The 27117-nt window shown below is 48.3% G+C and overlaps 1 protein-coding gene across 1 annotated transcript in view; it reads left to right on the top strand.

The window, feature by feature from the left end:
* The window catches only part of LOC143277792 (uncharacterized), a 47570-nt gene that overhangs the window by 4481 nt on the left and 15972 nt on the right, over nucleotides 1-27117 (top strand). Inside the window, exons 5-19 of the mRNA XM_076582694.1 lie at nucleotides 623-781; nucleotides 2054-2193; nucleotides 3356-3556; nucleotides 4277-4424; nucleotides 6256-6347; nucleotides 8596-8774; nucleotides 10625-10817; nucleotides 12502-12627; nucleotides 16191-16321; nucleotides 18151-18279; nucleotides 18689-18822; nucleotides 19855-20775; nucleotides 21222-21385; nucleotides 23163-23399; nucleotides 25469-25807. Coding sequence (XP_076438809.1) covers nucleotides 623-781; nucleotides 2054-2193; nucleotides 3356-3556; nucleotides 4277-4424; nucleotides 6256-6347; nucleotides 8596-8774; nucleotides 10625-10817; nucleotides 12502-12627; nucleotides 16191-16321; nucleotides 18151-18279; nucleotides 18689-18822; nucleotides 19855-20775; nucleotides 21222-21385; nucleotides 23163-23399; nucleotides 25469-25807 — 3293 coding nt within the window. The remainder of the gene's footprint in view (nucleotides 1-622; nucleotides 782-2053; nucleotides 2194-3355; nucleotides 3557-4276; nucleotides 4425-6255; nucleotides 6348-8595; nucleotides 8775-10624; nucleotides 10818-12501; nucleotides 12628-16190; nucleotides 16322-18150; nucleotides 18280-18688; nucleotides 18823-19854; nucleotides 20776-21221; nucleotides 21386-23162; nucleotides 23400-25468; nucleotides 25808-27117) is intronic.

A 27117-nucleotide genomic window follows, 5' to 3' on the forward strand; every position in this document is an offset into this window, starting at 1 on the left:
ACCGAGGTCCCGTGTGCAGCATGCACTTAGCACACGTAAAAGAACCCACGGCAACAAAAGGGTTGTTCCTGACAAAATTCTGAAGAAAAATCCACTTCGATATGAAAAAAAAAGAAAAAAAAAGGGTGGCGCTGTAGTATAGCAACGCGCTGTCCCTGGGGAGAGCAGCCGGAATTTCACGCAGAGAAATCTGTTGTGATAAAAATAAATACAAATACAAATATGGCATCCATCCTCAGTCAGAGACCAAGCTCAAAGCGCTTTATGAACACAGAGTCATTTTCACGCAGGTTGCCTACCACCTGGGTAGAGTTGATGGAGAGCTGCATTTAGGTGTTCATCATTCATTTCCCTTGTCATTCTCTGTGTTGTGTGTGTTTACTTGTGTGTGTGTTGTGTATATTTGTGGTTACTTTTGTGTGTGTGTGTGTGTATGTGTGTGTGTGTTTTATGTATGTGTGTGCTGTGTGTACTTATGTGTGTGTGTTGACATGTGTTTAAGTGTTTATGTGTGTGTGTGTGTGTGCTGTGAGTGTATGTATATATATGGTGTGTGTGTAGTGAGTGTATGTATATATATATAGCAGTTGTGTGTGTGTGTGTGTGTGTGTGTGACACACAGAGGGGGACAACGAGGAATCGACCCGCCTCTCCCAGCTGCGCGTGCTGTACGAGGCGCGGGGCCGACAGCTGGAGGACCTGAGGGTGGAGCTGGACAAGGTGACCCAGGAGTCGGCCAAGGAGCGCCGCATGTTGAAGCACCTGCTGTCCGTGGCCACAGGTCAGCTCTCTCTCTCTCTCTCTCTCTCTCTCTCTTGAAGCGAATAACATGCGACGAAAAAAAACTCAACAATAATAAAATAGTATCAGGTGTTGCTCATTGTGAAAAGTGAAATCTGTGTTGTCATTCTCATATGGAAAATATTTATGTTATACATTTATATATGTTTTTGTTTTTATTTCTCACTACATGCCATTACTTTGGATGGTCGAACTGCACTTTGTTGCACAGATTGATTGATTTCGTTTTGGCTTTGGTTTTCATCAATATTATTACTATTGATGCATGTTGTTATTTGTATTATGAACCCCCATGTCATTAGGGCTGTAAAGCTATTGACATTAAAGTGTTCAGTGTTCAGTGTTCTCTCTTTAGGGCGAGGGCCGGATGTAAAAAAGCATGTTACTTGCTTATCTGTTACCGTCGATAATAAAGATTTTGTCTTGTCTTGTCTCTCTCTCTCTCTCTCTCTCTCTCTCTCTCTGCTTCTTGTGTAGGATGCTTATACTATAGTTATATATATATGGAATGCGATGTTATCTTACAGTTGAAATTCATGGGGAAAAAAATAATGACTCTCCACCTCTCTGTCTCTGTCTAGGATGTTTATACATATGGAATGCGATGTTATCTTACTGTTAAAATTCATGAAAAAAAAAAAATCTCTCCACCTCTCCGCCTCTGTCTAGGATGCTTATATGGAATGTGATGTTCTCTTACTGTTAAAATTAGTGAAAAAAAAAAGAACCCTCTCTCTGTTGTTGTGTCTTTTTGTGTAGAAGAAAACTGTCTTTCGGATTCATGTGCTGACAAGGAATGGATGAGAAAGACTCCATTGAGACAAAAAGTAACACAACATAACTCAACTCAGCTCAGTGCAGGGCAGTCCAGTCCATTTCAATCCAGTACAGTGCAGTACAGAGGCGTGTTTCTTATTCCTGGGCACGCTTGCGTGCTAGACAGTAGTGGCGAGAAGGTGACTTGGCGAGGGCGTGGAGTACATACGCAACAAAACGAATACGAGGCGAGTAGTCGATTTCACCTTACACTCACGGCAAAGTTTGCTATGAAGGCTACCTTACCGGGACTCGCGAGAACCTAGCCACTCGTCAGTCTTTGCCGCAAGGTGGTGAAAAGAAACGCACCTTCCCAGCGTGTCTCGCGAGAGCCTCACCTTACTAGCGTGTAAGAAACGCGCCTCAGTGCAATGCAATGCAACACAACACAATAGCAATGATATATGAATGATAAATCTCTTTGTGTCGTTGACAGGGGAGAAGGAGGGCATGGAGAAGAGCCTGAAGCAAAGCCAGCAGCTACTGGCGGAGGTGCGGGAGGAACAAAGCCAGACTGCCACACAGTTCCAGACCTCCCAGGCCCAGCTGAAGGCCATGAGAGACAGCAAAGAGGAGGTGGGTGCCAGTTGTTTTCTGTATTGAGTAATTTTCATGTCTTAAGATGTTTCCTGTAATTAGGTGTTTGTGGTATTTGGTCATATTTTGTTCCATTAGTGTCATTTTCAGTATTAAGTTGTTTTCTTTTCTGTATTGTTTTGTATATGTGTTTAGTTCGTTGGGGTTGGTTTATTGGTGTGTTTTTGTGTTTATAGGTACATTGAGTAATGTGGTTTAGTTGTTATTATTTGATATTGATGTTTTGGTGAGGTCAGTTGTTGTTGTTGTATGTGTTAATTTTGAAATTGTGTGTATGACTTAAAAACAAATCACATAAAATAGTGTCTTGATATGTTCACAGGAGCAAAACAAGTTTCTATCTTCTTTGTTAAAGTACTTATTCATTCCATCTCTTTTACAGATTTTGATCTTTTTCTTTTTGTTCTACCTTGCTTGCTTCCTTTTTTCCTTGCTTCCTTATTTCCTTCTTCCTTCCTCCCTTCCTTCCGTCCTTCCTCACTTCCTTGTTTCCTTCCGTCCTTCCTCACTTCCTTGTTTCCTTCCGTCCTTCCTCCCTTCCTTGTTTCCTTCCGTCCTTCCTCACTTCCTTGTTTCCTTCCGTCCTTCCTCCCTTCCTTGTTTCCTTCATTCCTTCCTCCCTTCCTTGTTTCCTTCCGTCCTTCCTCCCTTCCTTGTTTCCTTCCCTCCTTCCTCCCTTCCTTGTTTCCTTCCCTCATTCCTTCCTTCCTTGTTTCCTTCCTCCCTTCCTTGTTTCCTTCCGTCCTTCCTCCCTTCCTTGTTTCCTTCATTCCTTCCTCCCTTCCTTCTGTCCTTCCTTGTTTCTTTCTGTCCTTCCTTCCTCCCTTCCTTGTTTCCTTCTTCCTTCCTCCCCTCCTTCCGTCCTTCCTCCCTTCCTTGTCTTCCTCCCTTCCTTGTTTCCTTCCCCTTCCTTCCTGTATTACATCGGTTACATAGGTTTCTGTATCCTCCTCACCTAACTGGTGAAACAGCTTGTCTGTTTATCCTTCCTCCTTCCTTCCTTCCTTCCTTCCCAATAGTAATCATTTTCGCATGTTTCTCAATCTTCTCCGCCTAGCTGGTTATCATTCCTCCCTTGCGGGGTACGTACATCAGTTACATTTCTCTTACCTTCCCCCTCCCCCCTCCTCGCCGGACGCAGCTGGTGAAGCAGCTGCAGAGTGCGGAGACGACGATCGAGACGCTGAGCCACCAGGTGGCGGGCCTGCAGGGCGCGGACAGCCTGAGCCAGGCCCGGCACCAGCACGAGGCGGTGGTCAGCAGCCTGCAGCAGCGCTTCGACGCTCAGATCCTGCACCTCAAGCAGCAGCTGGACCAGGCCAACGAGTCTCTGTCGCTCAAGGTCGGTGTCTGTCTCTCTGTCTGTCTGTCTGTCTTGTCTTTTCTGTGGTGGTGGTGTTAGTTAGACTTGTGTGGCAATAGATTACAGAATTCTTTATTATCTCATCAAGAGAAATTCATGCGCAGGGAGGTTGTGCAGGCCTGCTTTCGTCAGATTTTCGTCATGGCTGCCTGGTTGTTTTTAGCAAGAACCGCTTGCGTATGCTTGTCTCTGTTCTTCTTCTTCTTCTTCTTCTTCTGCTGCGTTCATGGGCTGGAACTCGCACATTCACTCGTATGCACACGAGTGGGCTTTTACGTGTATGACCCTTTTTTTTACCCCCACCATGTAGGCAGCCATACTCCGTTTTCGGGGGTGACGCTTAGTTCGATTTTCCATTCAAAAACTTTGGTAGAAAGGGCGAGAGCGGGATTCGAAGCCAGGCCCTCATGGACTTACCTGTATTTGGCAGGTGAGCGTCTTAACTCTCTCCATACAAACGGCGAAAGAGACGACGTTAACAGCGTTTCACCCCAATTACGACCATCAAAATATTGCAAGCGGAAGGCTCTTATACTGAAGACGTGAACGTTGACAAAGAATACCACAGTTCTGACGATGGAAGCTAAAGGTTGGGTCATTCAGACACCCACTGGACATCCGAGGGGTCTGTGTAGAGGAGAAGAGAGGACTGGCCGTACTGAGTGAGTTAACCGTTCTGCCACCTTCCTCTGTCCCCAGGCAGGGGAGGTAAGCCGGCTGCAGGACCAGGTGCGGGAGCAGACGAGGAAGGGGGAGGAGGCGCACATCTCGCGGGGGGAGACCATCAACCAGCTGACCCGCAGCCTGGAGGAGAGTCAGCAGCGCTGCCAGGCCCTGCTCAGCGCCTGTGAGTTCGACCCTCCACCCTCCCCACCACCCACCACCCCTCACAACACCACCTCCCCCACACCCAGCACCACCACCCCTGCACCACACACCACCCCTGCACCCTGCACCACCCCTACCCTGCACCCCCCCTACCCTGCACCACACACCACCCCTACCACCCCCCCTACCCTGCACCACACACCACCCCTGCACCACACCCCTGCACCACACACCACCCCTACCCTGCACCACCCACCACCCCTGCACCACACACCACCCCTGCACCACACACCACCCCTACCCTGCACCACCCCCCCACCACACACCACCCCTACACCACACCACCACCCCTGCACCACACACCACCAACCCCAAACCCCACCTCCTCACGTTCACCCCTCCACACCACTACCCACCCCTCCTCCTCCTCCTCACACCTCTCGCATCCACCCACCCACACCACCACCACCCCTTCCCCACCATCACACCCACCCACCCCACACACCAGCACCGCTACCCCACCTCTCATCCACACCCTTTCCCACCACCACCCCTACCCCACCTCCTCACATCCATCCCCCGCCCCACCTCCTCACATCTGGAGGAGAGTCAGCAGCGTTGCCAGGCCCTGCTCAGCGCCTGTGAGTTTGACCCTCCACCCACCCACCACCCACCACCCCTCACAAACCCCCCCCCTCCCCTCCCCCAAAACACCACCTCCCCCACACCCACCACCACCACCCCTACACCACACCACCACCCCTGCACCACACACCACCAACCCCGAAACCCCACCTCCTCACATTCACCCCTCCACACCACCACCCCTTCCCCACCATCACACCCACCCACCCCACACACCACCACCCCTACCCCACCTCTCATCCACACCCTTTCCCACCACCACCCCTACCCCACCTCCTCACCTCCACCCCCCTACCCCACCTCCTCACCTCCACCCCCCTACCCCACCGCCTCACATCCACCCCCTACACCACCACCCCAACCTCACCCCTATCCCACCCCCACCATCCCATCACCCCACTCCCCCACCCCATACCCCACCTCCTCACATCCACCCCCACACACCCACCCACCCTCACTCCCCACAACCACCACAACCATGCCATCACCACCCCCCTTACCCTACCTCTTCACATCCACCCCCCACAACCCCTAATACCCCCCACCCCCTACATCCGCACACAACCACTCCCACCCAACCACCTTCCTCCCAACTTCCTCACATCCATGCTCACACCCCCACATCCCCACCCCAACCAACCCCACTTCCCCACATCCATGTTTCCTGTGTCGTTCATGTGCATGCATGTATACACACACACACACACACACACACAGACACACACACTCACACACACACACACACACACACACACACACACACACTCACACACACACACATACTCTCACACACATAGATGTGTGCCGGCACACACACACACACACACTCACACACACACACACACACACACACACACACACACACACTCGCACACACATAGATGTGTGTCGGCACACACACACACACATTACACCCCCCCTACACACACACACACACACACACACACACAGCACAGACATACAGCACACACACACACACACATTACACCCCCCCTACACACACACACACACACACTCACACACACACACATGTATACATCAGTGTGTTCAACAGACAATATAGAAGAGTGGATTCTATCACTATTGTACAGATACTGATGTAACAATGTGATGATGATGATGATGACGTGTGTGTGTGTGTGTGTGTGTGTGTGTGCTGTGCGTGTGTGTGTGTGTGTGTGTGTGTGTGTGCTGTGCGTGTGCAGCATCCGGAGAGGAGAGCAGCAAGCTGAGGGCCCAGCTGCAGCAGTCACTGATGGCCAAGAAGATGTCGGACGACATGTGCAGCAGCCTGCAGGTAGGTGGCGCCACCTTCACTCGGCTCTCGGCTTCTAACGCTTGTACAAACATGCACCCCTGATGCTGTGGAAACGGAACGGAAAGGACGCATGGCATTTGTGATGATTACAGTCTTTAGAAAATGATGACAGTTAACTCACTCTGGAGAAATAGTTCTCTCCCTTGCTTTTTCCTTACAGACGACCCATTTGTTGGGGTTAGGAAAAAAAATCACAAAAGATACAAAACATAAAGTAACTGAATGAAACTGTACTTGACCCACTGACCCCTCTTCTCACATCGTGTGTACGCCCACCCCCCTCCCTTTCTTAACAGCCTTCAGAAGCTGAATCACTATCAGTACCTTCTTGCTGGTAGCTTTCTTAACTGCACATACTTTATTCAGCATCTTCATCATCCTTGTCAATGTTGAAATCTTCAGTTTGAAGCATTTCAGTCATTACAGCAGTGGGAAAAGCCGCTGTCGTGATCTAGTTTGCTCCAAAAATTTCCACTTGTATCACCTGCGATGCCCTTTTTGATACGTATACAGGTTAGCTTGTCATGTGGGGTCCTGAACTCGCTGGCTCGCTGTGGAGTGTGTTGTTACGGAATCTCCTGAAGAAACTTTCCATTCGACCCTTGACACGTTTGCAATGCCCGGTGCAGCTGCAATTGTTATGCTATCCCATGAGGAAAACGTGGAAAAAATTTTAATTGTCGAAACCACTATTGCGTTCCATCATCCGGAACGCTACCTTATGTCAGGAATGCTATAGCGTTCCATTGTCCGGAGTGAGTTAAAAAACATTGGCAACAAAAAGAAGTAAAAACTCCAAACCAAAACCCATTGACAATCGATGGGAGTGACAACCAGAGCTCTGACAAACCAGATTTGGCCAGAATTTCACGGCAGTTCATTGATAAGACATCTCACTAATAGCCCACTGTCTGCTAGCCAATCAAATGCTGTTTCCGGCGGGAGCTAGTTTCTCATTTACAATGGCCACCATTCCTGAGGTTCATACATTGTTGTGTTGCTCTGTCTTTGCCAACCTTTTTGACTCACTTGTGTAAACAAAGTGAGTCTATGTTTTAACCCGGTGTTTGGTTGTCTGTGTGTGTGTGTGTGTGTGTCCATGTGTCTGTGTGTCTGTGGTAAACTTTAACACTGACATTTTCTCTGCAAATACTTTGTCAGATGACACCAAATTAGGCATAAAAATAGGAAAAATTCAGTTCTTTCCAGTCATCTTGTAAACAATATTGCACCTCTGGGATGGACACAAAAAAATTTTAAAAATGAAGCCTAATTATATGCAAACTGCATTTACTGTTATATTTATATTTTTTGTATTCTCTAAACTTGGCACTTTGACCTCTTATTCTGACACAACAACATTTTTTGTTCAAACAGGAACTTCTTTTGCTAAGCATGGAATTTTTATTTATTTTGTCAAACGTTTTGGTGCGGATAGCAAAAAAGGGAAATTACTCTGTAATTAATGCTAGGGGACTTAATTCATCACAAGTGAGTCTTGAAGGCCTTGCCTCTCTTGTTTTTTTTGCATTAGAAATGTTGTTTCTGGCATGTTTGTTGTTCGATGCAGCTGTCTGGGACGTTTTCGTCTCAGAATTCATGTCATTTACATCATTTGGGTCAGTTTCTGGAGGTCTGAATCTATGTTTTGTTTTCTCAAATCGCGAGACGTCTTATCACTGAGTTGCCGCGAAACTTTCTGGCCAAGAGGAGCAAACAGATTGGAACTGGTTTGCATCAGTTTGACATTAGTAAGTATAGTATATTTAACCAAACTGGGAGTATTTGTATTTGTACTTCTTTTTATCACAACAGATTTCTCTGTGTGAAATTCGGGCTGTTCTCCTCAGGGAGAGTGCGTCGCTACACTACAGCGCCACCCATTTTTTTGTATTTTTCCTGCGTGCAGTTTTATTTGTTTTTCCTATCAAAGTGGATTTTTCTACAGATTTTTGCCAGGAACAACCCTTTTGTTGCTGTGGGTTCTTTTATGTCCGCTAGGTGCATGCTGCAGACGGGACCTCGGTTTATCATCTCATCCGAACGACTAGTGTCCAGACCACCACTCAAGGTCTAGTGGAGGGGGAGAAAATATCGGCGGCTGAGCCGTGATTCGAACCAGCGCGCTCAGATTCTCTCGCTTCCTAGGTGGACGCGTTACCTCTAGGCCATCACTCCACATAATACAAACTCCTCATTTTTGTATTCTCCATTAACTGTGACACAGGCAGAGGTCCAAGAGCTGAAAGAACAGCTCCACCTGCTGGAATCAGCCACATCCCTAGGGGCACTGTCCTCCTCATCTGCTGCCGCCTCCCACAGCGACGCTGCCGTCATCAACGATTCCATGGCCGACTTGGGAATCCGCAAAACGCTGGACTTCTCCACCCCAGAGTGCTCTGCCAGGTAACGCTCACCGTGTGACGTGTTGGGTAATCTTCTTCTTCGTCATTCGAGGGCTGCGACTCCCAGGTTCACTCATATACACGAGTGGGCTTTTACGTGTATGACCGTTTTTTTTTTTTACCCCTCCTGCCATGTAGGCAGCCGTACTCCGTTTTCGGGTCGGGGGTGGTGTGGAGGAGGGGCAGGGGGGGGGGGGGTGTACCAGGTATGTTCTTGTTTCCATAACCCACCGAATGCCGACATGGATTACGGGATCTTTAATGTGCGTTTTGTTTTGTTTTTTTATCTTCTGCATGTGCGTACACATGAAGGGGGTTCAGGTCTGCACATCTGCTGACCTTGGAGACTGGAAAAATCTCCACCCCTAGCCCACCAGGTGCACCAAAAAAACAAACAAACAGGGATCGAACTCAGGAAACTTGGGTGAGAAAGCAGCACCCTATCCATGTAGCCACTGTACCAGTCAGACAGTGCATTAAAATCTAAGTACTAATCCATGCACCAGGCAGTATGTCCCTTTATGTACAAAAATCTGAAAAGGACCCCTAGTTTTCAGCAAGGAGTGACGCACTCAGTTTTCTAGACAAATCTTCTGGATTTCTCAGTCAATCTTCAAGGCCACCGACTCGGCATTGACACTATCACTGCAGAGCATACAATACCAAGTGTTCGGAGGTGTGTCCCTTGTTTCTTCTGAATGCGTTGGATAACTTTCAGTTTCAGTTTCACTTTCTCAAGGAGGCGTCACTGCGTTCGGACAAATCCATACACGCTACACCACATCTGTTGAGCAGATGCCTGACCAGCAGCATAACACAACGCGCTTAGTCAGGCCTTGAGTGCATGCTTACATATTTGTGTACCTATGAAAGTGGATTTCATTTTACGTAATTTCGCCAGAGGACAACACTCTCGTTGCCATGGGTTCTTTTTCAGTGCGCCAAGTGCGTGCTGCACACGGGACCTCGGTTTATCGTCTCATCCGAAAGACTAGACGCTCAGTTTGATTTTCCAGTCAACCTTAGGAGAAAGGGCGAGAGCAGGATTCGAACCCACACCCTCACGGACTCTCTGTATTGGCAGCTGAGCGTCTTAACCATTCTGCCACCTTCCTCCTTGGATAAGTTTTGATCTTCCTGTCTGTTCAAAAGTGGTGAAACCGGCATAAAAGAAATCTCTTTGTTAAAGTGGCTTGTTGTAGTGTTGTCCCTGTGTTGTTGTTTTTTTGTGTGTGTCTGTGTGTGTGTGAGAGAGAGAGAGAGAGAGAGTGTGTGTGTGACTGTTTAATTGGTTATTTTTTATTTCAAACTTAGGGACCCTTAAAAATCCTGGAAGAACCACCAAAGAAATTTTACACAGAGTGTCCAGAGATTCCGTCTGCTATGATTTCACCGTATTTTGTTACGCTTGATCGCAGTTTGTTCCGACATTATGTCAACATCTTCTTCTTCTTCTTCTTCTGCGTTTGTGGGCTGCAACTCCCACGATCACTTGTATGCACACGAGTGGGCTTTTACATGTATGACCGTTTTTACCCCGCCATGTAGGCAGTCATACTCCGTTTTTGGGGGTGTGCATGCTGGGTATGTTCTTGTTTCTATAACCCACCAAACGCTGACATGGATTACAGGATCTTTAACGTGCGTATTTGATCTTCTGCTTGCATATACACATGAAGGGGGTTCAGGCACTAAGCAGGTCTGCACATTATGTTGACCTGGGAGATCGTAAAAATCTCCACCCTTTACCCGGCACCAGGCGCCATCAGTCACCGTGATTCGAACCCGGGACCCTCAGATTGACAGTCCAAAGCTTTAACCACTCGGCTATTGCGTCCGTCATGCCTGCAGGTACGACGGCAGCCTGACGTCGGAGGAGCTGGTGGGCAAGCTGCGACGAGAGCTGGAGCGGTGCGTGGTCAGCAACCGGCAGAAGCGGCAGCAGGTGGGGGACCTCCAGCAGACCACCAGGCAGCTGACCCAGGACCTTGACCTTCTCCGGCAGCAGCTGGAGGGCGCCCAGCAGACTGTCAGAACTCAGCAGGTTGTTTGGGGAAGGAGGGAGAGGGGGTGGGGGGTGGGGGCTGTGTTTGTGGTGTTTGTGTTTGTGTTGTTGGTGTTTTGTGTTTGGGTTGTAGTGTGTTTGTGTTTGCGTTTGTGCTGTGTGTTGTGTTGTTGTTGTGTTGTTGTAGTGTGATGTGTTGTAGTGTGTTGTGGTGTGGTGTGTTTGTGTTGTGTTGTAGTGTGTTTGTGTTGTTGTATGTTGTGGCATTGTATTTGTGTTGTAGTGTGTTGTGTTGCAGTGATGTGTTTATGTTGCAGTGTGTTGAGGTGTGGTGTGTTGTGGTGTGGTGTGTTTGTGTTACAGTGTGTTTGTGTTTGTGTTGTAGTGTGTTGTGTTTGTGTTGTAGTGTGTTGTTTGTGTTAATAGTGTGTTGTGTTCTCTTGTGTTATATTGTGTAGTGTTGTGTGGTATTGCATTGTGTTGTACCAAGCGCGTTGGGTTACGCTGCTGGTCAGGCATCTGCTTGGCAGATGTGGTGTAGCGTATATGGTTTTGTCCGAACGCAGTGACGCCTCCTTGAGCTACTGAAACTGAAACTGAAACTGTGTTGTACTCTGTTGTATTGTACCATACTGTGTCGCAATGTACTATGCTGTGCTTTGCTGTCGTATGTTGTCCTGTGTTTTACTGTACTATATCTGATTGTAGTGTATTATTAACGTATTTATCAAAGCAGGTTTCTCTGCGTGAAATGCAGTCTGCTCTCCCTGGGGAGAGCACTGTATCACAGTGCAGTGCCCCTGGTAATTTGACTGACAAGTGTGAAAGAGAGTGTCTGAAAAATGACTTTGTGTGTGTGTGTGTGTGTGTGTGTGTGTGTGTGTGTCCATGTTAAACTGATACGATGATGTAGACATGAACAAGATTTTTTTCTTTTTTTTTATCATGAGCTGCAACTCTTTACATTTACATATATAGTCATATACACAAGTGGGCCTTTAATGCGTTTAAATCCCCGCCATTTTAGGCAGTTTTACTCCCATTTTCAGGGGAGGTGTGTACCAGGTATCTTTTTTTTTGGTTTCCGTAAGCCACCAAACTCTGACATGGATTATGGGATCTTTAACGTGCGTATTTGATCTGCTGTATGCGTATACATACACACAAACAGGGTTCGTTCAGGCACTAGCAGCAGATCTGCACATCCGTTGTTGACCTGGAAGATCAGAAAAAAAAAAAAAAAAAAAAAAAATCTCCACCCTTTACCCACCAGGCAGTGTTACCGAGAATTCGAACCCTGGACCTTAAGATTGAAAGTCCAGCGCTTTAACCAATCGGCTGTTGCGCCCGTCACATGAACAAGATCCACTCTGTTTACGCATACCCAGATTCAAACACTCGACTGTTGGCCGCCGTTCTTTCTCTGTTTCTGGACCTTGCGATTGGAATGAACTTCCTTTTTCGCTTCGTCAAGTCTCCACACTCAGCTCTTTCAAGTCTGGCCTTAAAACCCACCTCTTCCCAAAATAGCCTCCCTTGCCTGCCCTTCCTTGTCTTTAGTTTCTACAGTATTAGAGTTATGCATGCGTGTGAATGACTGGTGCAAAAGCGCTTTGATTTGTCTCTGCACAAGATCCAGCGCTATATAAATACCATTATTATTATTAATATTATTATTATTAAGACGGCGCAGGCAAGTGATGACTACCTGTATGGCGGACAGGTGAAGCTGACGAGTTACGAGGAGCGGCTGGGGGGCAGTCTTCAGCCGTCGGCCGTGGAGTCACGCCTGAAGAGGGACCTGGACAACCTGCAGCTGGAGAACAAAGCCCTCATCAAGGACGCAGAGGTCAGTCAGTTTGTGTGTGTGTGTGGGGGGTTGGGGGGGGCGTGGGGTTGGGGGGGGGATCAGTTTTGTTACACTTTCAGTCTGAGGGTCCCGGGTTCGAATCACGGTGATGGCACCTGGTGGGTTAAGGGTGGAGATTTTACGATCTCCCAGGTCAGCCTGCTAGTGCCTGAACCCCCTTCATGTGTATATGCAAGCAGAAGATCAAACACGCACATTAAAGATCCTGTAATCCATGTCAGCGTTCGGTGGGTTATGGAAACAGGAACATACCCAGCATGCACACCCCCGAAAGCGGAGTATGGCTGCCTACATGGCGGGGTAAAAACGGTCATACACGTAAAATCCCACTCGTGTGCATACGAGTGAACGTGGGAGTTGCAGCCCACGAACGCAGAAGAAGAAGAAGAAGTTCTCTAAAAATGGTAGAAATTGGGGTGGGTGTGGTGTAATGTAGTTAGGTGTGGCTTGATGTGTTGTGGTGTTGTGTGACGTGATGTGCTGTAGTGGTAGTGTGGATGTGTGGTGGCGTGATGTGTTGTCGTGGGGTTGGGTGGGGTGTGTGATGTGGTCTGATGTATTGTGGGTTGGGGTGGTTTGGCATGATGTATTGTTTTGGTATGGTGTGGTCTGATGTATTGTTGTGTGATGTGGTGTGAAGTAGTGTGGTGTGTGATGTGTGGTGTAGTGTGGTGTGATGTAGTGTGGTGTGTGAAGTAGTGTAGTGTGATGATGTGTGAAGTAGTGTGGTGTGATGTGGTGTGGTGTGATGTAGTGTGGTGTGATGTGGTGTGGTGTGATGTTGTGAAGTGTAGTGTGATGTGTGAAGTAGTGTGGTGTGATGTGGTGTGGTGTGGTGTGATGTAGTGTGGTGTGATGTAGTGTGATGTGATGCAGTGTGGTGTGATGTAGTGTGGTGTGATGTAGTGTGATGCAGTGTGGTGTGATGTAGTGTGGTGTGATGTAGTGTGGAGTGTGGTGTGATATAGTGTGGTGTGATGAAGTGTGATATAGTGTGATGTGATGTAGTGTGATGTGGTGTGATGTAGTGTGATGTGGTGTGATGCGATGCAGTGTGATGTAGTGTGGTGTGATGTAGTGTGGTGTGATGTAGTGTGATGTGATGTAGTGTGGTGTGATGTAGTGTGATGTAGTGTGGTGTGATGTAGTGTGATGCAGTGTGGTGTGATGTAGTGTGGTGTGATGTAGTGTGGAGTGTGGTGTGATGTAGTGTGGTGTGATGTAGTGTGATATAGTGTGATGTGATGTAGTGTGATGTGGTGTGATGTAGTGTGATGTGGTGTGATGCGATGCAGTGTGATGTAGTGTGGTGTGATGTAGTGTGATGTGATGTAGTGTGGTGTGATGTAGTGTGGTGTGATGTAGTGTGATGTAGTGTAGTGTGATGTGGTGTAGTGTGATGTAGTGTAGTGTGATGTGGTGTGATGTAGTGTGGTGTGATGTGGTGTGTTGTAGTGTGGTGTGATGTGGTGTGGTGTAGTGTGATGTATCATGTAGTGTGGTGTTGGCATGACTTAATCGTAGTAGTATGGTGTGGGGTAGCGAATTGAAGTGGGGTGTGGTGCGATGTAGTGTGGGATGGTGTGGTTTAATGGGGTGGGGTGGTTTTGCATGGTGTTGTGTGGCGTACCGTAGAGTAGGGTAGTGGTGTGGTGTGGTGTAGTGTGTAGTAAGGGGAAGTTTAGCATGGTGTTGTGTGGCGTACCGTAGGGTAGGATAGTGGTGTGGTGTGGTGTAGTGTAGTATGGTGTGGTTTGGCATGGTGTTGTGTGGTGTACTGTAGAGTAGGGTAGTGGTTTGGTGTGGTGTAGTGTAGTAAGGGGAAGTTTAGCATGGTTTTGTGTGGCGTACCGTACAGTAGGGTAGTGGTGTGGTGTGGTGTGGTGTAGTGTAGTGTGGTATGGGTGGTTTAGCATGGGGTAGTGTGGCGTACCGAAGAATAGGGTAGTGGTGTGGTGTAGTGTAGTGTAGTATGGCGTGGTTTGGCATGGTGTTGTGTGGTGTACCGTATGGTAGGATAGTGGTGTGGTGTGGTGTAGTGTAGTATGGGGTGGTTTAACATGGTGTTGTGTGGCTTACCGTAGAGTAGGGTAGTGGTTTGGTGTGGTGTGGTGTAGTGTAGTATGGGGTGGTTTGGCATGGTGTTGTGTGGTGTACTGTAGAGTAGGGTAGTGGTGTGGTGTGGTGTAGTGTAGTATGGTGTGGTTTGACATGGTGTTGTGTGGTGTACCGTAGAGTAGGGTAGTGGTGTGGTGTGGTGTAGTGTGGTATGGGGTGGTATGACATGGTGTGTAGTGTGGTGTACCATAGAGTAGGGTAGTGGTGTGGTGTGGTGTAGTGTAGTAAGGGGTGGTTTGGCATGGTGTAGTGTGGTGTACCATAGAGTAGGGTAGTGGTGTGGTGTGGTGTAGTGTAGTATGGGGTGGTTTGGCATGGTGTTGTGTGGTGTACCATAGAGTAGGGTAGTGGTGTGGTGTGGTGTAGTGTAGTATGGCGTGGTTTGGCATGGTGTTGTGTGGTGTACCATAGAGTAGGGTAGTGGTGTGGTGTGATGTGGTGTAGTATGGGGTGGTTTGACATGGTGTGTAGTGTGGTGTACCATAGAGTAGGGTAGTGGTGTGGTGTGGTGTAGTGTAGTAAGGGGAAGTTTAGCATGGTTTTGTGTGGTGTACCGTAGAGTAGGGTAGTGGTGTGGTGTGGTGTAGTGTAGTATGGCGTGGTTTGGCATGGTGTTGTGTGGTGTACCGTAGAGTAGGGTAGTGGTTTGGTGTGGTGTAGTGTAGTAAGGGGAAGTTTAGCATGGTTTTGTGTGGCGTACCGTACAGTAGGGTAGTGGTGTGGTGTGGTGTGGTGTAGTGTAGTGTGGTATGGGTGGTTTAGCATGGGGTAGTGTGGCGTACCGAAGAATAGGGTAGTGGTGTGGTGTAGTGTAGTGTAGTATGGCGTGGTTTGGCATGGTGTTGTGTGGTGTACCGTAGGGTAGGATAGTGGTGTGGTGTGGTGTAGTGTAGTATGGGGTGGTTTAACATGGGGTTGTGTGGCTTACCGTAGAGTAGGGTAGTGGTTTGGTGTGGTGGAGTGTAGTGTGGTAGGGGGTGGTTTAACATGGTGTTGTGTGGCTTACTGTAGAGTAGGGTAGTGGTGTGGTGTGGTGTAGTGTAGTATGGGGTGGTTTAACATGGTGTTGTGTGGCTTACTGTAGAGTAGGGTAGTGGTTTGGTGTGGTGTGGTGTAGTGTAGTATGGGGTGGTTTGGCATGGTGTTGTGTGGTGTACCGTAGAGTAGGGTAGTGGTGTGGTGTGGTGTAGTGTAGTATGGGGTGGTTTGGCATGGTGTTGTGTGGTGTACCGTAGAGTAGGGTAGTGGTTTGGTGTGGTGTAGTGTAGTGTGGTATGGGGTGGTTTGACATGGTGTGTAGTGTGGAGTACCATAGAGTAGGGTAGTGGTGTGGTGTGGTGTGGGTGGGAACTCGTGATTAATCAGCTGTACTTTTACCTGCCGCACAAGGCCGCCACTAAAAGAACGCCTGTTTTCTAATGCAGGACTACAAGGCCCGTCTTAACGAGCTGAGCGCTAACGAAGAACAGCTGACGCAGATCAACGAGCAGCTGAAGCAGCAAATGGCTGCCATGGTGACGCAGCATGACCAGGACATGCGGGAGGCTGTGGATAGGTGATGGAGTTTGTGTGTGTGTATGTGTGTGTGTGTGGAGGTAATGTTTGTGTGTGTGTGTGTGTGTGTCTGTGTGTGTGGAGGTAGTGTTTGTGTGTGTGTGTGTGTATGGAGGTAGTGTATGTGTGTGTGTATGTATGGAGGTAGAGTTTGTGTGTGTGTGTGTGTGTGTATGGAGGTAGTGTGTGTGTGTGTATGGAGGTAGTGTGTGTGTGTGTATGGAGGTAGTGTGTGTGTGTGTGTGTGTGTGTGTGTGTATGGAGGTAGTGTGTGTGTATGTGTATGTATGGAGGTAGTGTTTGTGTGTGTGTGTGTGTGTGTGTGTGTGTGTGGAGGTAATGTTTGTGTGTGTGTGTGTATGTATGGAGGTAGTGTTTGTTTGTGTGTGTGTGTGTGTGTTTGTGTGTATGGAGGTAGTGTGTGTGTGTGTGTGTATATGGAGGTAGTGTGTGTGTGTGTGTGTGTATGGAGGTAGTGTGTGTGTGTGTGTGTGTATGGAGGTAATGTTTGTGTGTGTGTGTGTGTGTATGGAGGTAGTGTGTGTGTGTGTGTGTGTGTGTGTATGGAGGTAGTGTGTGTGTGTGTGTGTGTATGGAGGTAGTGTGTGTGTGTGTGTGTGTGGAGGTAGTGTGTGTGTGTGTGTGTGGAGGTAATGTGTGTGTGTGTGTGTGTGTGGAGGTAATGTTTGTGTGTGTGTATGGAGGTAGTGTGTGTGTGTGTGTGTGGAGGTAATGTTTGTGTGTGTGTGTGTGTGTGGAGGTAATGTGTGTGTGTGTGTGTGTGTATGTGTGCATGTGTGTGTGTGTGTATGTGTGCGTGTGTATGTGTGTGTGTGTATGTGTGCGTGTGTATGTGTGTGTGTGTGTGTGTGTGTGGTGGTAGTGTGGTTGTGTCTGTGTGTCTGTGTGTGTGTGTGGAGGTAGTGGTTGTGTGTGTGTGTGTGTGTGTATGGCAAGACAGGGCTTTCAGTGGTTTTCAGTTTTGTGTTGGTTTTGTTTCACATTGTTTTTGTTTTTTTTAAAGATTTTTTATTTTATATTTATTTCCTTTCCTTTTTGAAAATAGGTGGGGTTTTTTGCTGTCCCATCATCTGCACCATTTCAGTGGCATCACTCCTACATCTTCTTATTCCGAGTCTGAGTTTTCCACACAGAAACTTGATGGTGAAAGAGTTAAACGTAATTTTAGGGGAAAAAAAAAAACCAACTTTCTTTTTGATGGGCAGTCCTGATGTGCAGTTGGCCAGCTGGACTACAAGCAATAACGTCGAACATCCGATACGGATCGTTGCACTAGAACAAGAAAGAGTTACAGAGATCGCTGCATAGAATTTCTTGGGGGCATGAGTTGAATACAGTTAGAATAACCAAAACAAAAGAAAAGGGCAACATGGATTGTTTAAACATGCAGCTGGGTGTGAATGCCTTACTCGGTGACGTTTAATATATACATTACATGCAAACATCAGTGGATGAAAATACGTGTATACAGTTGCCGATATGTTTGTGTGCTTGTAACAGTGTGTGTATGTGTGTACGTATGTGTGCATGTATGTGGGTTTATATGTATTTGTATGGATATCAGATGATATACTCAGTGTAAGGAAATAGTGATGTTTATCCTTTTTGTTGTTTTTTTTCTGGTCGTATGTCACTATTTCTGTTTCTGATGTTGAAAATGAAAATAAAAAAGGTTCATTAAAAAAAAAAAAAAAAAGAAAAAGAAAAAAGAACGAGTTGCAGAGTGGTAGACAGTGCTATGTCAGAATAATGATATCACAAGAATGTAAGAGGGCGGTAGTTATAATATGCACTGGCGTGTTGCTGCAGGTGTCGGCAGGGCTGCGAGAACGTCCACAAGGTGGCGCTGCAGAAGCAGGAGCACCGGCTGCGCTGCGAACTGTTCGCCGACAAACAGGAGTACCTGATGAAATACGAGGGGCAGCTGGCTACTTCCAGGTGACTTACTGGACTCTGTGTGTGTGTGTGTGTGTGGGAGGGGGGCAGGGGTGGGTGGGTGGGGGGGATGTGTTATGGGATGGAGTGGGGGGGTGTTGTTGTTGGTGGGTGGCGTGTGGGTGTAAGGATGGTGGTGATGGTGACAGTGACAATATCAATGACATGACGATGACAGTGTTTTTAATGTCCACTCATCGTCATGATCGCCTTCAGACAAGGCAGTTTTTGTGGGTTTTTTTTGTTTTTTTGCTGACGGGCGTTTTATTTTAAGTGAGCCTGAAGAAAATTTTCTGTTTTTGGTTGAAGCAGATAATAAAGTATTTTGAATTGAATTGAATTGAAATAGAAAATGAAATGTGAAATAAGATAAAAACAGAAGGTTCGAACCCCAACCCATCTCCCCTTGCAGGGAAGAGGTGCAGACGCTGCAGGAAGAGCTGGACAAGGTGAAGGACCTGTACGTCCAGGCCAGCCGGGACCTGACCCACAAGGAGGAGCAGCTCTGCAGCAAGGACAGCGACCTGCAGGACGCCATCGCTGCTGGTAGGTTTACCTCCCTTCGTTCAGTGGGGTTGGTTACACGGTCATGGAAGTCTGGAAAAGGTGGTTTTTGGGGGGGGGGTTTAGAATTTTTTTTTTTCATGTTTATTCTTTTTTCTTTAAAAAAAAAAAAAAAAAAGAAAAAGTATTATTAATGGGTCTTTTTATTTTATTAATACGAACACAAAAAAGAAAGACCCCCCCCCCCCCCCCCCCCCCCGAAAAAAAAGGACATTCAGAAAGAAAATAACTACAAATCCTACTCACACACACACCCAGTAAATGAAAAACAGGACCAACAGAAATAAAATTGATTTACCAGTCCCCCCCCCCCCCTGCAACCCCCACCCCCCATCCCTCTCCATCCCCACACCTCACTACACACAACAAAAGTTACGCTTGTGCATGGCCGATCATTCAATTTGTTGACTGTGACGTTAGCACATGTTCACATAAATCAGTTGCGCACAAAATGACACGATTCGTCATGTTGATTAACAATGTTAGTTGTGCACTTTTTGAAAAGTCTTTGGAAAATTTGTGGAGCTGCGTGTTTTGAAAATGGCTGGGGGGGGGGGGGGGAGGGGGGGGGGAGGAAAGAAGAAATAAATACAATGATGGATTTGGAAAAAAAACAAAAAACAAAAAAAAACACGGGAAGAGAATTGAACACTTGGTGTATATGTGGGTGCATGTGTGTCTGTACGTGTATGTGTTACATACCAAGCCTAATTTTTAAAGTTTTTCATACTGTATTCACATTCAGTTTTTTTAAGATGTATGTGCTTAGCTGCATGTGTGTGTATGTGGACATACCAAAGTCAAGGTTTCTCATGATATATTTATTCAAAAAGTCTCATTCAGTCTTCTGCTTTTTGCGGTTGTTTATGCATAGAAGAAGTAAGAGAGTGAGCAAGAGGTTTTCAAAGTTTAAGCGTATGTGTGCATATGTGTACACACCAAAGTTTCCCGTAATTTACCCATTCAAAAACGTTCACATTCAATCTCCTGCTCTTTCTGCCGTCTCTCACGCAGAGAAGAAGAAGTGGGAGAGCGAGCGAGAGGTCGCCATGGAGACGGTGTGGCAGCAGCGCCTGCAGAAAGCCCGCAGCGAGTGGGAAGCACAGAAGGAGGCGGAGACCCAGGACGACTGGCGGCGGGGGCTGGACGCAGAGCGCCAGAAGTGGGAGTCGGAAAACCAGCAGCGCGCCGAGAAGGACTGGCAGCAGCGGCTGGAAACAGAGCGCGCCGCCTGGGAAGCCCAGAGAGAGGCCGAGGCGGAGCCGTCGTGGCAGCGGCGGCTGGACTCGGCGCGGCAGCAGTGGGAGTCGCAGAAGCGCGGGGAGGCGGAGAGGGACCTGGAGCAGCGACTGGAGCAAGGGAGACAGGAGTGGGAGTCCCAGAAGGCCGAGGAATGGCAGCAGCGGCTGGAGGAAGAGCGGCAGTCGTGGGAGTCGGAGAAGCAGGCGGCGCCGACGGACGAGGAATGGAAGCGGCGGCTGGAGGAAGAACGACAGTCGTGGGAGTTGGAGAGAGCGGCGGAGTGGAAGGCGCGGCTGGAGCAAGAGCTTCAGGCTGCCGAGGCGGAGAGGCGGAAGGCAGCGGAGGCGGAGTGGAAGGCGCGGCTGGAGAAGGAGAAGCGCAGCTGGCAGGTCGGGGCCGACCGCGAGGTCCTGGAGCAGTCGGACCTGGCCGTGGCCTCGGCCCGGCGGAAGTGGCAGCAGGAGACGCAGGAAGAGCTGACACGGCTGACGGAGCGCCTCGGCGCCTGCCGCGCCCAGCACCAGGCGGAGCTGGCGGCCATGGAGACCAAGTGGCGGCGGGAGGCGGAGGAGAGGGGGAGGGGGATGGAGGAGCGCCTGCAGCGCGCCCTGGAGGCGGAGGCGCAGGTCGGGGAGAGGCTGGGTCGGGAGAGGGAGGAGCTGAAGGAGGAGGCCCGGCGCTCGCTGCAGGAGGGTGAGTTTTTTGGGTTTTTTATTTTTTTTTTTATAGTTTTGTTGGTTTTGGTTTGTGTTTGTTTGTTGTGTGTTGTGTGTGTGTCGTGCCGTGTGTGTGTGTGTGTGTGTGTGTGTGTGTGTGTGTGTGGTGTGTTGTGTGTGGACTGCTCACTCACACACACACACACACACACACACACACACACACACACGCTCACTCAAGCAGATAACATCTCAGTGTTTGTGCACGTGCTTATTTATTGTTTGAATGCTCTACCATTGTACATGCACAAGCGCATGTGCACACACACACATTCACTCACACGCTTACACACACACACACACACACACACACACACACACACTCACACACACACAAATAAAAACACACACACACAGCCAAACACACACACACACACACACACACACTGCATTATTATCTCCCTGCAGAGCTGTCGAAACAAGAGCGGTGCCACAAGGAGGAGCTGGCCCAGCGACTGAAGGAGGAGGGGGAGAGGGTTTCCGCGGAAACCAGACAACAGGTGGAGGCGGAGAAGGAAGCGGCGGTGGAGAGGGCTCGTCACCTGTGGCAGACAGAGCACCAGGAGGGCGCCGACAGAAACGTGCAGGTAACATGCCGCAGACAGACAGACAGACAGACAGACAAACAACAGTGTGTCTTGTCGGCAGGGAGTACCGTAAAGTTCAGTCTATAAGCTCGCGACTTTTTTTTTACTCCAGCTTCAACCTCTGCGGCTTATACAATGATGCGGTTTATTTGAGGATTTTAACGATCCCGGGAGCGTCACGTTCTCGTCTATTCTTAGCTGCCCTTCAACTCACCAAAATCATGGTGATGGCATATTGCCGTCAAAAGAGGGCGCTAGCTAGCGGGATAAAGGGGAGGTTACCTACTTCCGGGAGGTTATCGGCCGTAGTTGCTCTCTTTTTCTCCGCATAGGCGGATAGTAGTTTGCACAGGACAGGAAAGTCAGACCCCTGCCGGAGTCTGCACTAGTTGGGTCACGGTAAGTATGTTATTTAAACGTAATTTTAGATAGAAAATTTCCTATTTCTGTCCATGAATTTTTGGATGAGCTTCAGGATAGTGTGCTAACTGTTCATGTTTTATAAATCAATTCAAATCCGCACACATTAAAGCCTTCAGATCAGCATTCAGTTCTACTCTGCTCAAGCGTACACCCTCATCATGCTGAAAACGCGACGTAATGCCTATGATGCAGCCTTCAAATTGAAGGCAATCGACCTAGCGGACGACAGTGCAAGCGACGAACCAGTAGCGACCTCCACCTTCATGTTCATGAAGTGAAAGCAAGGCTGAAGTCGGTGACAAGATGGCAGAGGAAGCTGTGCTGGTTCTCTGAAGATTTCAGTGGATTCAGCGAGCAGGATGACGTTGAATAAATGTGACTATCCCTAAATTATGGATCTTATTTTTGTTGCATTTATTTCTTATTTTTTTGTGGCACTAGCAGTATTTTCGCTTGCTTTTCTTTGTGTTGTTCCCGTGTGTCTATTTCATAACCTACATTATCGACAGCTTTTCTGTAGTATCAGTATGTGTTCCGGTACCGGAAATAAGTGCGGCTTATAAGCCAGTGCGGCTTATGTATGTATAAAGTTCAATTTTTTTCCAAAATTTCAGTGGGTGCGGCTTATATGCCAGTGCGCTTAGTAGACCGAACTTTACGGTATTTATTGTATTGATGAGAATGGATACTTGTGTTGTTGAACGCTTTCTTCCACAAAAGAGGAAGCTTGAAGCACGCTTTGCAACAAACATTCTGCACACATGACATTACTTACAAAAAAGGAAATGATAATTATGGTGATAGTGATAACAATAACAACAATAATAACAGCAGCAGCAACAACAATAACAACAACAGCATTGATTTAACTAACACACACACACACACACACACACACGCACAAAACAACACATAAAACATATTCAAAAACTACACATTACGTTTATCACACACACACACACACACACACACACACACACATTTCAGGGATTCCTCAGTGGGAGCCCTGATAGAAGTGAAGAAGAAGAAGAAGGAGAAGGAAGGAGAAAGAGAAGGAGAAGAAGGAAGGAGAAAGAGAAGAAGAAGAAGGAAGAAGAAGAAGGAGGAAGAAAGAGAAGAAGGAGAAGGGAGAAGAAGAAAGGAGAAAGAGAAGAAGAAAGGAGAAGGAGAAGAAGAAACAAGAAGGAGAAGAGGGAGAAGAAGAAAGAGAAGGGAGAAGAAGAAAGAGAAGAAGAAGAAGAAGATCACGATGATGATGATGATGATGACAATGATGATGATGATGATGACGATGATGATGATGAAGCAGCCAGCACAGGTACACAGAGAGGTGTGACAGGAGTTTCTGCTGCAGGAGGTGGCCCGGTGGAAGGAGCAGTTCCAGCGCCTGCAGGGCGAGCTGGCCCGCCAGACGGAGACCCTCGGCGCCGAACGTGGCCGGCTCCTGTCGGAGAAGGACGAGGAACGGAGGCAGGCGGTGAGCAAGGCGCGCTCGGAGTGCCAGGCCGACTGCCAGCGCCTGATGGAAGAGAGCCGCGCCACGCTCGACTCGGCGCTGGACTCGGCCAGGAAGCACCATCAGCGTCAGCTGGTCAGTTTTGTGTGTGTGTGTGTTTGTGTGAGTGTGTGTGTGTGTGTGTGTGTGTCTGTGTGTGTGTGTGTGTGTGTGTGTGTGTGTGTGTGTGTGTGTGTGTGTGTGTGTGTGTGTGTGAGTGTGTGTGTGTGTGTGTGAGTGTTTGTGTGTGTGTGTGTGTGTGTGAGTGTTTGTGTGTGTGTGTTTGTGTGTGTGTGTGTGAGTGTTTGTGTGAGTGTGTGTGTTTGTGTGTGTGTGTGTGTTTGTGTGAGTGTGTGTGTGTGTGTGTGTGTGTCTGTGTGTGTGTCTGTGTGTGTGTGTGTGTGTGTGTGTGTGTCTGTGAAAAGTAGAGGGTGGAGGGTAGAATGGGGTGGGTGGGGTGGTTGGTGGGAGGGTAAACAGAGAGGGGGAGGGGTGGGGGGGGGGGGTTGGTGGAAGGGTAGAGAGGGTGAGGGAGGTTGGTCGGAGGGTGATGAGGGGAGGGTAAACAGGGAGAGGGGGAGGGGGGGATTGGTGAGCTGGTAAACAGAAGAGGGGAGAGGGGAAGGGGGTGGTGGTGGGAGGGTAAACAGAGAGGGGCAGGGGGGAAGGGCGGTTGGTGGGAGGGTAAATAAGAGAGGGGAATGGAGGAAAGGGGGTGTGGTGGTGGTGGGAGGGTAAACAGAGAGGGGGAGAGGGGCAGGGGGGAAGGGCGGTTGGTGGGAGGGTAAATAAGAGAGGGGAATGGAGGAAAGGGGGTGTGGTGGTGGTGGGAGGGTAGACAGGGAGGGGATTTGGGGTGGTAGGGACTGTGAAAGTTCACTCGATCAGTGAAGACAGCAAGTCTCTGTGTGTGTGTGTGTGTTGAGTTCAGTACTTGTATGCAAAAGACTGTGCACACGCACAGATGTCTGGTGTATGGGTGTATTTATTTTTGCTTGCTGACTTAACTGGGCTGCACAAGAAGAATGCTCAGACACACACACACACACACACACACACACATGCACGCACGCATGCACGCACTAAAGTCTTTCCGTGGCAGCAAAAGAGATAAAAAAAAAAAACAAAAAAAACCCAACATGTGTGTGTGTGTGTGTGTGTGTGTGCTGTCTTTTATGACTCATGAGTGTGTTTACATACAGAGACAATGCAATGCACCTGTGTGTGTGTGTGTGTGTGTGTGTGTGTGCTGTCTTTTATGACTCATGAGTGTGTTTACATACAGAGACAATGCAATGCACCTGTGTGTGTGTGTGTGTGTGCTGTCGTTTATGACTCATGAGTGTGTTTACATACAGAGACAATGCAATGCACCTGTGTGTGTGTGTGTGTGTGCTGTCGTTTATGACTCATGAGTGTGTTTACATACAGAGACAATGCAATGCACCTGTGTGTGTGTGTGTGTGTGTGTGTGTGTGTGTGTGTGTGTGTGTGCTGTCTTTTATGACTCATGAGTGTGTTTACATACAGAGACAATGCAATGCACCTGTGTGTGTGTGTGTGTGTGTGTGTGTGTGTGTGTGTGCTGTTGTTTATGACTCATGAGTGTGTTTACATATAGAGACAATGCAATGCACCTGTGTGTGTGTGTGTGTGTGTGCTGTCGTTTATGACTCATGAGTGTGTTTACATACAGAGACAATGCAATGCACCTGTGTGTGTGTGTGTGTGTGTGTGTGTGTGTGTGTGTGTGTGTGTGTCCCTCTTGTCTTGTTTTGTTCCTATGTCTGCCCCCACCCCCACCCCCCACCCCCACCCCTCACCCTGTCTCTCTCTCTCTCTCTCCTGTAGTATTTTAAGTTTCCAAATCAGTTTCGGCTAAGTCTTTTGATGGCATCTAATAAAGAAAGCATTGTAAAGAATTTGTCCATTTACATATATAAAGCATTTAAGTTAAGATCAATAATGATATCATAATTCCTTTGATGATTGTTTCGCCTTGTGCACTTGCATGTTTAATAATGTTGTATACTGCACCCCTTCATGAGGGGCAATGGCCTATATGAATAAATCATCCGAATCCAAATCCGAATCTCTCTCTCTCCTGTTTTTTTTTTTTATTTTTAAACATGACTCTGATTCTAAAACCCGCCAATGAAACACAGGACGAGGTGGAGGCTCGCTACAAAGAAGAACTCTCGGCGCTGCGAACCGTGGAACAGGAGCTGCGCCAGGCCCTCTCCTTGGCCTCGGCGGACGGCCAGCAGGAATCGAACACACAGGGCCCCGCCCCCTCGGACCCCTCCGGCACCTCCGGCACCTCCAGCAGCCACAGCCAGCAGCAGAGAGAGGCGGAGCAGAGGTGGAGGAGGGAGGGGGAGAGGCTGAGGAAGGAGGTGGAGAAGAGGGAGCAGCTCCTGCGTCAGGCGGACCACCACATGGAGCAGGAGGTGCAGCGCCTGAGGGACTCCCTGGCCGAGGGCTACAGCAAGCAGCGGGAGAAGGTGGGTGTGGGTGGGTGGGTGTGTGGGGGATTGGGTGTGTGTGTGTGTGTGGTTGGAGAAGGATGGGTGTGAGTGCGTGTGCATATTATGACCGAATGACACCCCCGGCCGACAGTTACACAGCAAGCAGAGTGGAGATGGTGTGGGTGTGGTGTGTGTGGGTGTGGGTGAGTGGGTGTGAGGGATTTGGGGGTGTGTGTGAGTGGGTGTGAGGGATTTGGGGGGGGGGGTGTGAGTGGGTGTGCTGATGGAAAAGGATGGGTGTTTGGGGTGTGTGTGTGTGTGTGTGTGTGTGTGTGTGTGAGTCTGGGTGTTTGTGGGTGTTAGTTCAGGTGTGAGTGTGGGTGTGTGTGTGTTTGTGTGTGAGTCTGGGTGTTTGTGGGTGTTAGTTCAGGTGTGTGTGTGTGTGTGTGTGTTTGTGGGTGTTAGTTCAGGTGTGTGTGTGTGTGTGTTTGTGTGAGTCTGGGTGTTTGTGGGTGTTAGTTCAGGTGTGTGTGTGTGTTTGTGTGTGAGTCTGGGTGTTTGTGGGTGTTAGTTCAGGTGTGAGTGTGTGTTGTGTGTGTGTGTGTGTGTGTGTGTTTGTGTGTGAGTCTGGGTGTTTGTGGGTGTTAGTTCAGGTGTGTGTGTGTGTGTGTTTGTGTGAGTCTGGGTGTTTGTGGGTGTTAGTTCAGGTGTGTGTGTGTGTGTGTTTGTGTGAGTCTGGGTGTTTGTGGGTGTTAGTTCAGGTGTGAGTGTGGGTGTGTGTGTGTTTGTGTGTGAGTCTGGGTGTTTGTGGGTGTTAGTTCAGGTGTGTGTGTGTGTGTGTGTGTTTGTGGGTGTTAGTTCAGGTGTGAGTGTGGGTGTTTGTGTGTGTGTGTGTGTGTGTGTGTGTGTGACTGAAGGACTCGCTGGCGGACAGCTACAGCAAGCAGCTGTAGAAGGGGTGTGGTGTGGGTGTGAGGGCTGGGGCTGTGTGTGGGGGTGGAAGGGTGGGTTTTGGAGTGTGTCAGTGTGTTTGTAGCAGTGCGTGTATGTTTGAAATTGTGTTTGTGTGTGTGTGTTTATGTTTGCGTGTATTTGTCAGAGTGTTTGGGTAGTTTGGTACCAATGATTGTTTATTTTCAAAATCTTTTATTTTTATGATTCTGTTTCGTGTTTCTTTTTCGTGTTATGTGTTCATTCGAACCATGTTAATCTCTGGATTTGTAAAGCTCAGAGCTTGAATTATAGGGCTATATATATATAGAAATAAATCATAATTAATCTATTATATTTTATTTTGCTGTACACATGGTACAGAGCTCCTTATTTTCACCAACAAGAGAAATCAG

The sequence above is a fragment of the Babylonia areolata genome, chromosome 35 (assembly GCF_041734735.1).
Source record: "Babylonia areolata isolate BAREFJ2019XMU chromosome 35, ASM4173473v1, whole genome shotgun sequence".
Lineage (NCBI taxonomy): Eukaryota > Metazoa > Mollusca > Gastropoda > Neogastropoda > Buccinidae > Babylonia > Babylonia areolata.